The following is a 13340-nucleotide window of genomic DNA, read 5'->3' on the forward strand; positions in this document are numbered from 1 at the left end:
CACCTGGCTGGCTCAGTTGGAAGAGCATGCGACTCTTGGGGTCATGAGTTCAAGCCCCATGTTGGGTGTAGACATTATTTAAATAAATAAAACTTAAAAAATCTAGCTCTTCAAATGGTGACAAAAAACGAAGGCTAGGTGAATGGAACATTGAAGACTATAAAAGATATATTTGAGTTGTTGGCATCGTGGTGATATGCTAACTAATATATATGCACTAGCCTCTCTTCAAAGAAATGTTTTTTATTATGGAGAGAAGGAGGAGAAATGACCTGTGAGTTTTATTTTATGTAAGTGGGATTCTTCTAACCTCAGTTGTACCCAGGTTTTTTATAATCACATCAAATCAGAAGGGAGGACTTTTAAACTGCCCTAAAGTATTAATGTCACCACATCTATTTATTATTATTAGAGGCTTGATACCATGCAGGTATTTTCAGCCTTAAAATTCCCTATAGCTTTTGCTCTTCCATATTTCAAATTTTAATAGCTAACCTTTATTCATATAGTAGTTATGCCCCGTATGGACAAAAAATGGTAACAACTGTGTTTTAATGTCCTTTTCCCACATCCAAGCTGTTTTGAGTGAAAAGCCTCCATGGGCAGTTTGAATTCACTTTATGTTTTAGGCTACTAGATCCAGAAAAAGGAGAGGAGAATAAATCGTAAGGAGTGGGGGAGATACACAAATATGAATAAAATATGAATGGGGAAGTAAACTTTTTAAAGACAGAAATTACAGTTGAACAATTGTAGTCTATTGAGGTAATAACCAGTAGGTAAACTTGTTTTACATAAGAATGTCTAAAACGAAGGTTCCAGAGTAGTGAGGATGACATTGTAGTTTATTGTGTAGTTCCGAGAGTAATGTTTCTCCGATGTTATTTCCAGACTCTAAAATAGAGCTCAAGCTTGAGAAGAGAGAACCACTAAAGGGCAGAGCAAAGACTCCAGTAACACTCAAGCAAAGAAGAGTTGAACACAATCAGGTATCTTTAGTTTTCTGATCGCTGTGTTCAGGTATAAATAATCTGACAGCACTAATTTGTTTATGTCCTCGCCTTTGGTTAATAGTTGACACCCAAATTCCAGCCCTCAGTGAGGTGTTCATTCCATTGTTCATTAAATGGCCTTAGAAATCTAAACTTCATGTTTTTTGTCAGTAGCGTAGCCTGTACTTAACTGCAAGAGCCTAGTGTTTAATAAATGTCTCATTTGTGTTTGATTCTGTGCTAAGTGTGATTCAAAGCCAGTCATACTTTCAAGGGAAATATTTTAAAAGGTTGGAAATGCCTAAGCATTTTTTTTTTTTAAAGGAAAGGATGGATTTTATATTGTATCTTTGTCTAGATTTCTAATTTTGCTTCTAGTTTTGCTGGTCTTCTGTGGCTTTTCCCTCAACTCTGAAGCTAGTCTGTTCCTAAAACCATACTTTTCTTTCCTTATTTGAGGTGAAAATTCTTTTTCATTTGTGGGTGAGGCAGGGTACAGTTTTTCAAAAGGAAAATGTAGGAAACTAAAGAGAGAACTAATAAGCACAGGTTTAACTGAACTAACAGAGAACAAATTATTGACTCTAATCTTGCATTGATTTGGCTGACCTTTACAAGATAGCTATCTGTAGAGTCATTTTCCTTATCTTTAATTTGTCTAGCTGGGAGATTTTTCTAGTTGGTTATTTAACTTTTCCATCTTCTCTTTGGCATTTTAAAGTCACACATCCTCAGAGGAAGTTCTTGATTGCTTAAGCTATGTCTGCCTTGGTTTGATGTACTTGATAAGTTGAATTTCAGAACTATTTGTTAGAAATAAGCTTGGGGATTGCAGAGAATGTATAGAGCACTCAATGAAAGATTTTGTTTAATACAAAACCAGTACTGGAATAAACATATTATTGCCCTTTTATTTAGCAGCAGGGACATGCTGAAGAATAAGGAAATAACACGAAAAGAGAAATTAGGAAGAATCTGGTGATGGACAATGAAATAGACCAGCGTGGAGAATTTTGGTTCTCAGTATAAAGGCAGGATGGTATAGTGCCATCAAGAATGCTTGACTGGTCAGATAATAGGTAAAAGGCAGGTTGGAGGATGGTATTAAGTATGGTTTAATTGAGTTGGAGAATCTAAACTGAGGGACAGGATAAATACAGAGTAAATTTAGGAGATGATAGTGGCCTTCTACAAAATTCAAAACATCAAGAAAATTGGAGGGAAGTGTTTAAGGACCCTGTACTCAGAGTGTCACTTGTTTTAAGCGTTTTACCAGTTTTGTTCATCTTCCCGTGTACCCTCTAGCTTTTTAAATTCCTTTTGGTTTTATTTTGCTTTTACTGTAATATATTAAAGTGAATCTCTAACATAATTTCATACATTAAAATGTCAGTACTTTCAGTATGTATTTCGAAAAGATAGCTGTTTCATATATACATATATAACACTGATACTATCACACCTAATAAAGTCATTAATTTTTTCATATCTGTTCAAATTTCTCCAGTTTCAGAAATACCTCTTTTATGATTAAATTACTCAAATCAGGATCCAAATAAGCTACACATACCATTTGGTGATTTTTGTTTTGTTTTGATCTCACAAGCCTGTAGCTATCTCCACTCCCCTCTATTAATTTGGTGAAGAAACCAAGTCAGTTCTCCAGAATTTCCCATATTCTGGGTTTGGCACATTGCTTCTTCAGTTGTCATTTAATTTCCTGTTCTGTAACCCTATATGTCCTGTAGACTGGAAGTTAGACCTGTGGTAGGGCTGTGTACTAGGCTTTCTGTGATGATGGAAATATTTTTTATATCTCTTGTCCGTTGGGGTAGCCATTGGCCACATGTGGCTATTGAATACTTGGAATGTGGCTTGTGCAGTTGAGAAACTAAAATTTTAATTTTATTTAACTGAAATTTAAATAGCCACATGTGGCTGGTGGTTACCATATTGCACAGCATCAAACTAGAGGATTGGATAGATTCAGGTTCAGTTTCTTTGACCAGAATACTTCATAAATGGTGTGGCTGTCATACTGCATCATTTCAGAAGGAAAACAATGCTAAATTAGTAATAGGTTCAGATGTTGAAAGCATGACCCATCCATTTTAAAGTTCCACATCACCCTTTCATTTAATGGTTATGATAGCCATTTATGATTATTGCCTAGAACCACTATGTTGTTTGAGGTTATAAGGTAGTGATTTTTCTTATTCTCTTATTCCTTTACATCTATAAACTGGAATTCTTTTATAAAGAACTTTTATGGGGCTCCTGGGTGGCTCAGTCGGTTAAGCGTCTTGACTCTTGGTTTCAGCTCAGGTCATGATCTAGCCTGTTTGTGGGTTCAAGCCCCGTGTTGGGCTCTGTACTGGTAGTGCAGAGCCTGCTTGGGATTCTCTCTCTCCCTCTTTCTCTGCCCCTCCCCCACTCAAGCTGTCTCTCAAATAAACTTAAAAAAAACAAAAACAACTTCTTTCATGACCTGCGTAGTTACCTTGAAATAAAATTCACACAAGAGAGCCAGCATACTTTGCCAACTTTCAAATTAAAGTGCCCTAGTCACTTTGAGAGGTGATCAATAAAATATTTCTTAACTAGCATGGTTTTCATATATTTCATTTATGAATCAGTTACACTCATCATTCTTTTTCCATGTTCAAATTGTGTCATCCTTATTCAGTGGGAATTACTGAGTTGATTTCTGTGTCCTTTTATTGACGCTGTTTGTCTTTGATAGTTTCTTGTTTTCTAGCACAGTAAGATGTCCCAGGCTCATGTATATTTCCTGCCTTTTACCAAATCAGACATTTTTTCCAAAGAACCCTAATCTTTTTCATTGAAAACATTTGGAAGCTACCTACAGTGGATGCTAGGTTGTGCATTTCTGCTGGGTTGTCATTGCTTTCAGCCCTTTTTACTAGGAAGAGCTAGGAGTACTTATTTTTTAGGAAAACATAAATCATGAATTCATCAAGTTTGTGAATGCTGTCTAACTTATGGATGTTCTATCTGTATCTCTTTTATGCTGAGTATCTTGGTTCTTAAAACGTGAGTTACTTAGTTTCACTATACAGATGTTTCTAAATAATACAGTACTCTTGATAATAAGGCAGGTAAAACGCAGTTTGGGTTTTTGGTTTGTTTGTTTGTTTTGGCAGTTTTTCTTGTCGTTAGGGCATAAAATCAAAATATTGTGCTTAAAATCACAAGTGAATTTTTTTTCTTTCATACAGATTTTTAAATGTATATGGTTTTATTTAGGCATAAATAAGAGAGTCAGAAATCTGGACTTTATCTTTGTTCCTTTTATTTATAAGTAGCTATTTCTGTTAACTTTTGGTTAATATTTTCTTTTTGAAAATATTAAGGGAGCGCCTGGGTGGCTAAGTAGGGTAAGCTTCCAACTCTTGATCTCAGCTCAGGTCTTGATTTCAGGGTCGTGAGTTCAAGCCCCGCATAGGGCTCCATGCTAGGCATGAAGCCTACTGTATAGATGTATACATTTATTTTTGCTCCTCTTCTTACATAAAAGGCAGTGAATTTTGCACATTTCTACCTGTTAATCTAAACACATATCCTGGGGATCACTCCATATCAGAATACAGTATGGCCATCGTCCTCATTGCTCTGTACCACTGCATGTTATTGCATTTTATAGATGTACTGGGATTTATTCAGCCACTTTACTTTTGGTGGATATTTGGATTATTTTCAGTTATGCTGTTTCGATAATACAAAGATGAACTGATGAACAGCCTTACACATATCATTTCATATTTTAGCCAATTTATCTTGGGGAAATCTAGAAGTAAAGTTACTGGGTAATTTTGCTTGATGTTATCAAATCTCCCGCATAAGAGTTAAAACATTTCACACTCTCACCAGCATTGTATGAGAATACCTTTCTCTAATGGAGGAATAGGATTCTGTGTTTTTTTAAAAATTAATATGAGTAACCATATTACTCATATTTCACCTAAATTAATAGTTATTCAGAGTAAGGTGGCTTTTAATTAATACTATTTCTTTTTATAACTTCGTTTTGTGTAAATTTTTGCTTAGAGCTTGTATTTTTACTGACAGATCTATAGCCTTTTTTTTATAGCCCAGCTCCTGCATTCTTTTGTGCCTCAACTGCCTACTGTCTTCCAAATAACTTTTTGCCTGATAGCATATTGAAAGGCAATGTAAGGTTTTTGTTTCTGTCTCCTGTTTTTCTCCTGATAAATTCAGGAGTTGCTGGAGAACATCTTGCTGAAAGTAGATGAAAGTTGCAGTTAGTATTTTGGCAACAGTATACAGCAATCACGTTAACTACTAATTTTACATAGGAATGTTTTTCATTCTTTTCAGTCAGTAATCGTCACTTGTTTATAGTGGATTCTGATAGAAAAAATCTTCAGAATATTTTTTCTGGTGTGTGAAGAGTTCTCCATTAGTTTTCTGTGAAGATGATTAATTCTCAGTTAGATGATGATAGTCAAAGAACTAATAAAATTAGTTGATAGTCCTCAACCAAAGAATTTAATAAACCTGGACAAAAGGAAGTATATATGATTTATAGTGAGAAGTGTCTTTCCCACCCCTTTCCAGCTATTCCCACCCCTTTCCAGCTATTCCCACAGGCAACCAAGGTGTTTCTTGTGTTTCTTTCCACAGAAGAATATAAAGAATATTTAAATGGAACTTGACCTTTAATTCAAGGATAACTAATAGAAATGTAAACATGTAATTTTTTTTTATTAACCATAGTAGTTTCAGTAGATGTTGGTAAAATTTTTGATAAACTATTTCAGTTCAAAATATAACAAATGGAAAATCCTGGAATTTGGGAGACAACCAATTTTAAGGAAAGGGGATATTTTTCCACATGCCATCTTCATGGCTGTAGATAAAATATCTGGTCTTTATATTTTATCAGTTTTATTAGCCCTTTCAAGAAATGTAATTTTTAATTCTTTGGGGAGTTTTAAAATAGTTAATATACACTGATAATAGCAGATACACTCTCAAACCATAATATTTTTAAAATACTGGTTCTAATTTTATTGGCATTGAGCAATTGACTATTAAAGAGGAAGCATTACTGAAAGTAGTTTTAAGAAAATACTTTGAGATAGCATCATAAGTCAGTTATAGTATCTTAAACCGGGTGTCCTCAACCCTGGCTGCACATTAGAATCCCCTCAGGAGCTGTAAAAATTAACTATGCCCAAGCCCCTTCTAGAAGAGATTCTGACTTAACTAGACTAAGGTGGGGTTGGGGGCATTTGATATCTCTTAGAAGCTCCCCACTTGATACTGTGCTGCCAGGATTGAGAACCTCAGATTAAAACTATTGTTCCCTTCTATTCAAATAATCAGGAATTTAACTGTTAATAAACATTTATCATATTTGTGTGTAATTTGTTTACGCATTTGTCTTTTGATCAATCTTAAGTTTGCATTCAGCACATATTTTCTGATAGCAGGAAAAGGAACCCAGAGTTTCTAATTATGAGTCAAAGAGAAACTCTTTAATACTAATCCCAAATATAGATAAATAAAAAATTAGATAGGAGACTATGTTTGTACCTTGTGGGGTTTAGGTAGTAATGTTTCCAGCTAAATAAGCATGCTTACTGGATGAGCGCCCTTGTCTCAGGATGAGAGTAAAATACATCTGTCTTTAAAATTAATAGGCACTGAGTTGGATATAAAAACCTCAGTTATCTAGATAAAATATTAGCTTGAAAGCAGAAGTGACAATATAAGCACACTTTAGTATAATACTAACCATTGATAGATGTTCTCTGGTTAATTTAAAAGAATCATCTGGTAATTGTGGCTTCAAAGTTGAGTAAGTTGCTACTTGGAATGCAGAATCTCAGGTCCTGCCCCAGAGCTGCTGAATCAATAATCTGTATTTTAACAAAAGCTCCAGGTGATGGATATGCACATTAGTTTGAGAAGTACTAGTCTAGTGGTTTTCAAACTATTATGTAAGAACTACTAAATTATTTTTTAAATGAGGAAAAATCAATTGGCTTTTCAGGGAGAAAGGAATCTGGGACTGGAAGGTACCAGTGGTCCATCACTACTGCTATCTCTGTAGTGAGAAGTGTAGGTTTGGCACTTGACATTATAGGCTTGTGTGTTTGTGAAAGAGGTAACTTACCACCAGGTTCTTCTTGCTCAATTTTAGTATCTGTTTCTAAGAAAAGTTTGACACCTGGGAACTTTTACGTTCAGATAGTTGTGTGTGGATTATAATTTAAACTGAACCTTTAAATAATCCTACTTGAAAAGGACAATGTTTAATTTATGCTAACAATTATAAAATTTTATTTTGTTTTAAAAGGAAATGGGCTTGTTATAATAAATGACTTTATTATAGTCATGATCAGCCTGCTTTTTGTTTAGACAGCCAAAGAGGTGCAGTTATGAAACAAGAACCAAATAGCAAACAGCAAGTCACAGAAGGAGCAGTGATAAAATTATGTGCTTTTCTCCCTCTCACTCATATTACAATTTGTAAGCTCCTGTAGTTGGATGCTTTAATGTATTTTACCATACTTTTTAGCATTTTCCAATGCCTACATATTGGTTTAGTCATTACGTTTAGAAATATGTTGAGGGCATAGCATTGTTTGCAAATGCTGGCATTTGGAGATTTTTCATGACTTCTCACTGTGCTAGGTAATGTGGCCATTATTAAGGTGTTTGATGTTAGAATATGACTTTTTAATGTGTCGATACTTGAATAGAGCTATTCTCAAGCTGGAATAACTGAGACTGAATGGACAAGTGGATCTTCAAAAGGCGGACCTCTGCAGGCATTAACTAGGGAATCCACAAGAGGGTCAAGAAGAACTCCAAGGAAAAGGGTGATGCAAGGCTTATTGCTTAGAATTGGGTTTTCAGATTGGTAGGGCTTTAGTGATTATTTTATATTTATTGTTTTTGTTTTGTTTTCAAACTAACAGGTGGAAACTTCAGAGCATTTTCGTATAGATGGTGCAATAATTTCAGAGAGTACTCCCATAGCTGAAACTATAATGGCTTCAAGCAACGAAACCTTAGTAAATATGTTTCATAAACTATACAAGTGGTATTCTTTGTAAATTACCCTTTAATTAGAACTGGGGAGGTGGTAAATTTAGCAAATCTCAATTTTGTGTTTTTAAACATTATATTTTAAACTCATTTTCCCCATTCTGAATTTTAGAATTTTTCAATATAGTCAATTTAAATATATCAATTTGTACAAGAATCCTACCTAAGTATTATAAGGAAACTTTTTTGCTAAAATATTTAAGAAGTGCTAAGGCTTCACATGTGAAGCATTGAATATGTTCATTTCTAGGTTCTTTTGCCTAAATTTTTATTAAGAGAAAGTATTGAATATTAAAGAAAGAGAGTATCTTTTTTTTTTCTTTTTACGTGTCTTTGTTATGTTTGGATAATTCTGAGTCTGAATAATTTGAATCTTGGCAGGTTGTCAATAGGGTGACTGGAAATTTCAAGCATGCAGCTCCTATTCTGCCAATCACTGAATTCTCAGACATACCCAGAAGAACACCAAAGAAACCATTGACAAGAGCTGAAGTAAATGCATAAAATTTAGATCGATGCTATCATTGATCTTTTAAAGAGGAAACTTTTTGTATTTGTCTTTTGCAGTGGGAGGGAGCAGAGCTTTCTTAATTGGGTGGGTGTGTGTGTGTATGTGTATGTGTGTGTATATATATATACACACATATATATATGCATATATTATTTTAAAGACATACTTTTATTAGTGACAGTCGAAAGTAACTAATATAGTATGATATGCTAATACTATCAGCTTGCTACCATGTGCCTCTTAAGTTCTACCTTTCAAGGGAGTATTCATTTTTGTGCTGCTTCTAATGTGTTCTCTTTGTTATGGATGTGGGTTGAAAGTGTTTCTGGGCTGTTGGGAGGCTATTCTATCTTTTCACTGAAAGGTCAAATAATGGGACTTTTAAGTGACTTTGTATGATGCTTGAATTGATTAACTCCTGTATACTTAAGCTTTGAAGTACTAACTGCATGATGCATTATAATTTTAATGACTTTGTACTGAAGGTGGTTCTGATCTGGGCATAAAGGTAAACAAAATAAGCAGGTAATTTAAAAAATCATTTTGTGTTTTTTAAGTTAGGAAGATTGAATCGACTCACATACACTAAAACTTTTAAGGATCCATGTTAATTTGATATCTTCTGTATTTCATCAGTTATTACAAAATTCTTAACGGAAGAAGAAACAGTGTACTCTTAATATTAATGAAAAGCATGGGAAATCCAGTGGGGGGAACTTAACGCTGCCATATTAACTATACTGGATTTTAGTTTGAGGGTGGTTTGGGGTTGTTGTTTTGTTAGCTTGAATGTGTGGCAGTCCCCTGCCCCCATTACCACATTAACATATCTCCACAGTGAAGAAATTTGAGGAGAGCTTTGGAAGTGTATGGATACTTGAGCAATGATGGATTTAGAAAGGGGAGTGATAAAAGCTGGGGCAGACTTGAATGCTTTCTGTTCTCTGAAACTTCTTTTTTAAATTGTGTTTTAATTGCACATTTACACTGTTAACTTGTGGTTGTCTGTTTCTTATTAGGTGGGAGAAAAAACAGAGGAAAGAAGAATAGAAAGGGATATTCTTAAGGAAATGTTTCCCTTTGAAGCATCTACACCAACAGGAATTAGGTATTCAGATACATTAAAACAAGTATTAGTGTATTCTACTAGGGTATTTTTATTTATTTACTTATTTATTCCCACCTTTATTGAGGTGCAATTGACATAAAAGTTATATCTACTTAGGATGTACAACATGATTATTTCATATGCACCTACAGGAATTTTAACCTTTTATTTTTAATTGAAATATGGCTAGCATATAATAGGGAAATTATGATTTTTATTCTTCACAAGGTTATTGTACCCATGTTTTCAGAAGTAAACTGTTCTTTTGAGAGCAGTGTAATTCCAAGTCACCAGTTCATATTCTTGAAAGTTGAGTCAGTTTCAGAATTAACTTTGATAAGCTGAAGTATTATAAATAATTTGCCTACTATCTAATTCTCCTTTTTCTAACTCTCAGTTTGTTATATAAACAAACCTCGAAGGAAGTAAAAAAGTTTCCCTTTTCTAGTTGAAAAGGCTGTGTTTAGAGAACTCCTGAATTATTTCCTAACTGAACAAATCACACCAAAGTACTTTATTTTTTTCCTCTCATCCTCTAAATATATTGGCTCTGAAAAGCCTTTAAGGAAACAAGTTTAGTGAATATCAGTGTTCTGAATATTTTCTAATAGAATGAACATCCAACATTTTAAATGAAAAATGTACAGAAATTTTAAATAGGCTGACTGACCTCACTGTTTACATGTGACCGTTTTCTACTCTTATCTCAAGAAATGTGTTTGAAATTAGGAAGTGGTAATGAGATTTTATATTACATATCAGAATCATGACTTTTATCTAAATTTATTTTTTTCTTCCTGCTTTTACTCCCAACAGTGCTAGTTGCCGCAGACCAATCAAAGGGGCTGCTGGCCGGCCATTAGAACTCAGTGATTTCAGGATGGAAGAATCTTTTTCATCTAAATATATTCCTAAATATGTTCCCTTGGCAGATGTCAAGTCAGAAAAGACAAAAAAGGGACGCTCTATTCCCATGTGGATAAAAATTTTGCTGTTTGTTATTGTGGCCATTTTTTTGTTTTTGGTCTATCAAGCTATGGAAACCAACCAAGGAAATCCGTTCATTAATTTTCTTTCTAATAGCTCTGGAAAATCCAACTGAATGATATCTCTTTGGCACACCCAATTTGGTCTCCTTATTTTTTCTAATAACTGTATAAAAAAAAATTTGTGTATACTTGTTGACTTGAGAACTAAAAATAATGTGATTTCACCTGAATAAATGTAGTATTCCATTGAAAAGCAAAGCAGAATATATAAATGGACTTCATTTAAATGTTTTGGACTTTGGACTAGTAGGAGATCACCTCGTGCCATATAATCTTTTTTAGCTCTGGAACTTTTTTGTAGGCTTTATTTTTTTAATGTGGACATCTTATTTCACTTTTGAGAAAAATGTATATTGTTTTTGTGTATTTGGGAAACAAAAAGGGCAAAACATGATAGTATAATGTGAAGCTACACATTTAAATACTTTGAATTCTTACAGAAAAGATTTTAAGAATTCTCTGCTGTATAAAAACTTTACAGATATGTGAAACATGAAATTTGGTAAGAAAAAACATAACTTGGGTTGTACTTTTTGTAATTGCCATAGGTTTGATGTGTTTATGGGGGAACATACAGCAATAATCTCTTCTGTAACTTTTATTAATAGTAATTATTATAGCCCTATTGTACTCACTTTTTAAAAGATTTCTAGTATCATGAATGTCCTACTTCAGTAAGACCCATTTAAATGCTGTTGATATTTTAGCAGGGATCTTTAGCGCAACATACACGTTTTAGAGAACTGTTAGCTGGCTGTACATGTTTTTAGAAACTGTTTAGCTAGCTATAAGGCTGTAATTGGAAACCTGTACTTTTTATTTACAGCGAGACATTCTGTCCAAATATTTCTTAGATAAATAAGTGTGTGTCTGTTTAGAAGTTAGAAACTTTAAACACTGGTCTTAGGTTCCATTTGGGTTTATTATTGCATTGTCTTCTGTTAACCAAAAACAAAATTTGCCTGTTTTTTTTTGCCCAATATTTCCCAACAAAATTTGATTTAAGTGCAGAAAGTATTTACTTTGAAATGACATAGTAAACTTTTCTTAGATACAAAGTAGTTAATACATAAATTTGTAAACTTTGAATATGAAGTGGGCATTATGATTTTTGTATACTCTTGAAATGGTTAACTTATCTTTGTGGTTGATTTATTTTTTAGCTAAAACTTACCTCATGTATAACTTGGTTAAGTAAAATAGTAGGTAATTGAAATTTTAGTAGAATCAAGTAAAACAAAAATTCATTTGAATTTCAACTTCACAGTCATTGACCATAAAGCACACTAAAGATGTAAGTTATTTTAAATATCATCTGGAATAAAAAGATACTTTTAAAGTAAAAAGCTTAATATGTATATTTAGACCACACAATTTTGATTTCATTAGCTGTATTCTGATATTTAGCTTCTAAATATCTTGTAGACATTTTTCACTTACTTTACAGTTGATCGGAAACATTTGGTAGGTCTGGTCCCACAGGGGAGTGGAAAACTTACTCCTAGATCAGAAATGCTTGCCTCTTTGAGTAAAAGTGTTTCTTTGAAATGAGCCACAGAGGGGGCACATTTTACTCATCTTTTCTACAGTACAGTAATAGCAGTCTAGTTTTTCTTGTTTCTAAACTTTGCTTCCCATATAGTTTTCAATCTTTTTTTTATTATTAGAAATTGTGAGAAACTACATTTAATGATTAAAAATATGGGAAGATAATCAAACTTATATGTGTGTAAGATCAATTTTCTAATAGGAAAGGTATGGTCCAAAATAGTAAAAAGTAGGACCAGGTAAAATATTTAGTCTTTTTTTTTTTTTTTTTTTAATGTGTACTTGGTCTTTTGTCTGTGTCTGTTTTATTCCACTAGAATAAATGTGTCCTTGATGTAAATGCAAAGCATTTCTTCCTGATTAAATTGTAGATGTAGACTTTACAATATAATTCAATAATAAAAAAGTAATTAACCTCTAGTTTTGTCATTGTAATAAATGCTTTTTATATAGCACAAACTATAAGATGCCTGATAACATTTCTTATGTGATGTTTATGGATTGTCGAGTTTTAGTTCTTGTTTCAGTTTGCTCCTTAATGTTTTGCTTCTAATCATTTCATAATCAGCTCCTCGTTTGTTCACGGGTAAGCAGCGTATAGCCATTATACTCACAGAATGATACAGGGAAGCTTCCAGAGGCACCTCCCCAACTCTACAATATAGTGATATAGAACAATATAACATCCTTTTCTAAGTTAGTACTTAATATCTGACACTCATTGTTAGTCTTGCTTTGAGATGAAGCAAAGATGTTGCCAAGGTGTAGTTAGCATGGAGCTATGATCATAAGATGAAAGTTCTCTCTCCATTCATGTGTTCCCCAAAGGTGATTTTATTTAGTGATTTTTAAAGTAATATACACACACATACATATACATACTATAATTAGTACATAGCATTAAAGGCTTACCATGCTTATTAGATGCATACCATGTGCTAGATACTGCTTTATGCACTTGATAGATATTGACTTAATCTTTATGGTAATCCTATGAAGTAGATATTTTCTTACTCTCTCATTACAAATGA

At 33.4% G+C, this 13340-nt stretch overlaps 1 protein-coding gene across 4 annotated transcripts in view; it reads left to right on the top strand.

Annotated features, from left to right (window-relative positions):
• The window catches only part of TMPO (thymopoietin), a 30475-nt gene extending 17746 nt beyond the window's left edge, over positions 1-12729 (top strand). Inside the window, exons 4-9 of one of the 4 annotated variants that reach the window (XM_027071036.2) lie at positions 892-989; positions 7745-7864; positions 7964-8059; positions 8475-8585; positions 9624-9712; positions 10529-12729. In XM_027071036.2, coding sequence (XP_026926837.1) covers positions 892-989; positions 7745-7864; positions 7964-8059; positions 8475-8585; positions 9624-9712; positions 10529-10814 — 800 coding nt within the window. In that variant the 3' untranslated portion in view covers positions 10815-12729. The remainder of the gene's footprint in view (positions 1-891; positions 990-7744; positions 7865-7963; positions 8060-8474; positions 8586-9623; positions 9713-10528) is intronic. The other 3 variants (XM_027071038.2, XM_027071039.2, XM_027071040.2) reach the window with 3 other exon arrangements.
• Positions 12730-13340: the final 611 nt, after the last annotated feature.

Source organism: Acinonyx jubatus, chromosome B4, assembly GCF_027475565.1.
Source record: "Acinonyx jubatus isolate Ajub_Pintada_27869175 chromosome B4, VMU_Ajub_asm_v1.0, whole genome shotgun sequence".
Taxonomy (NCBI): domain Eukaryota; kingdom Metazoa; phylum Chordata; class Mammalia; order Carnivora; family Felidae; genus Acinonyx; species Acinonyx jubatus.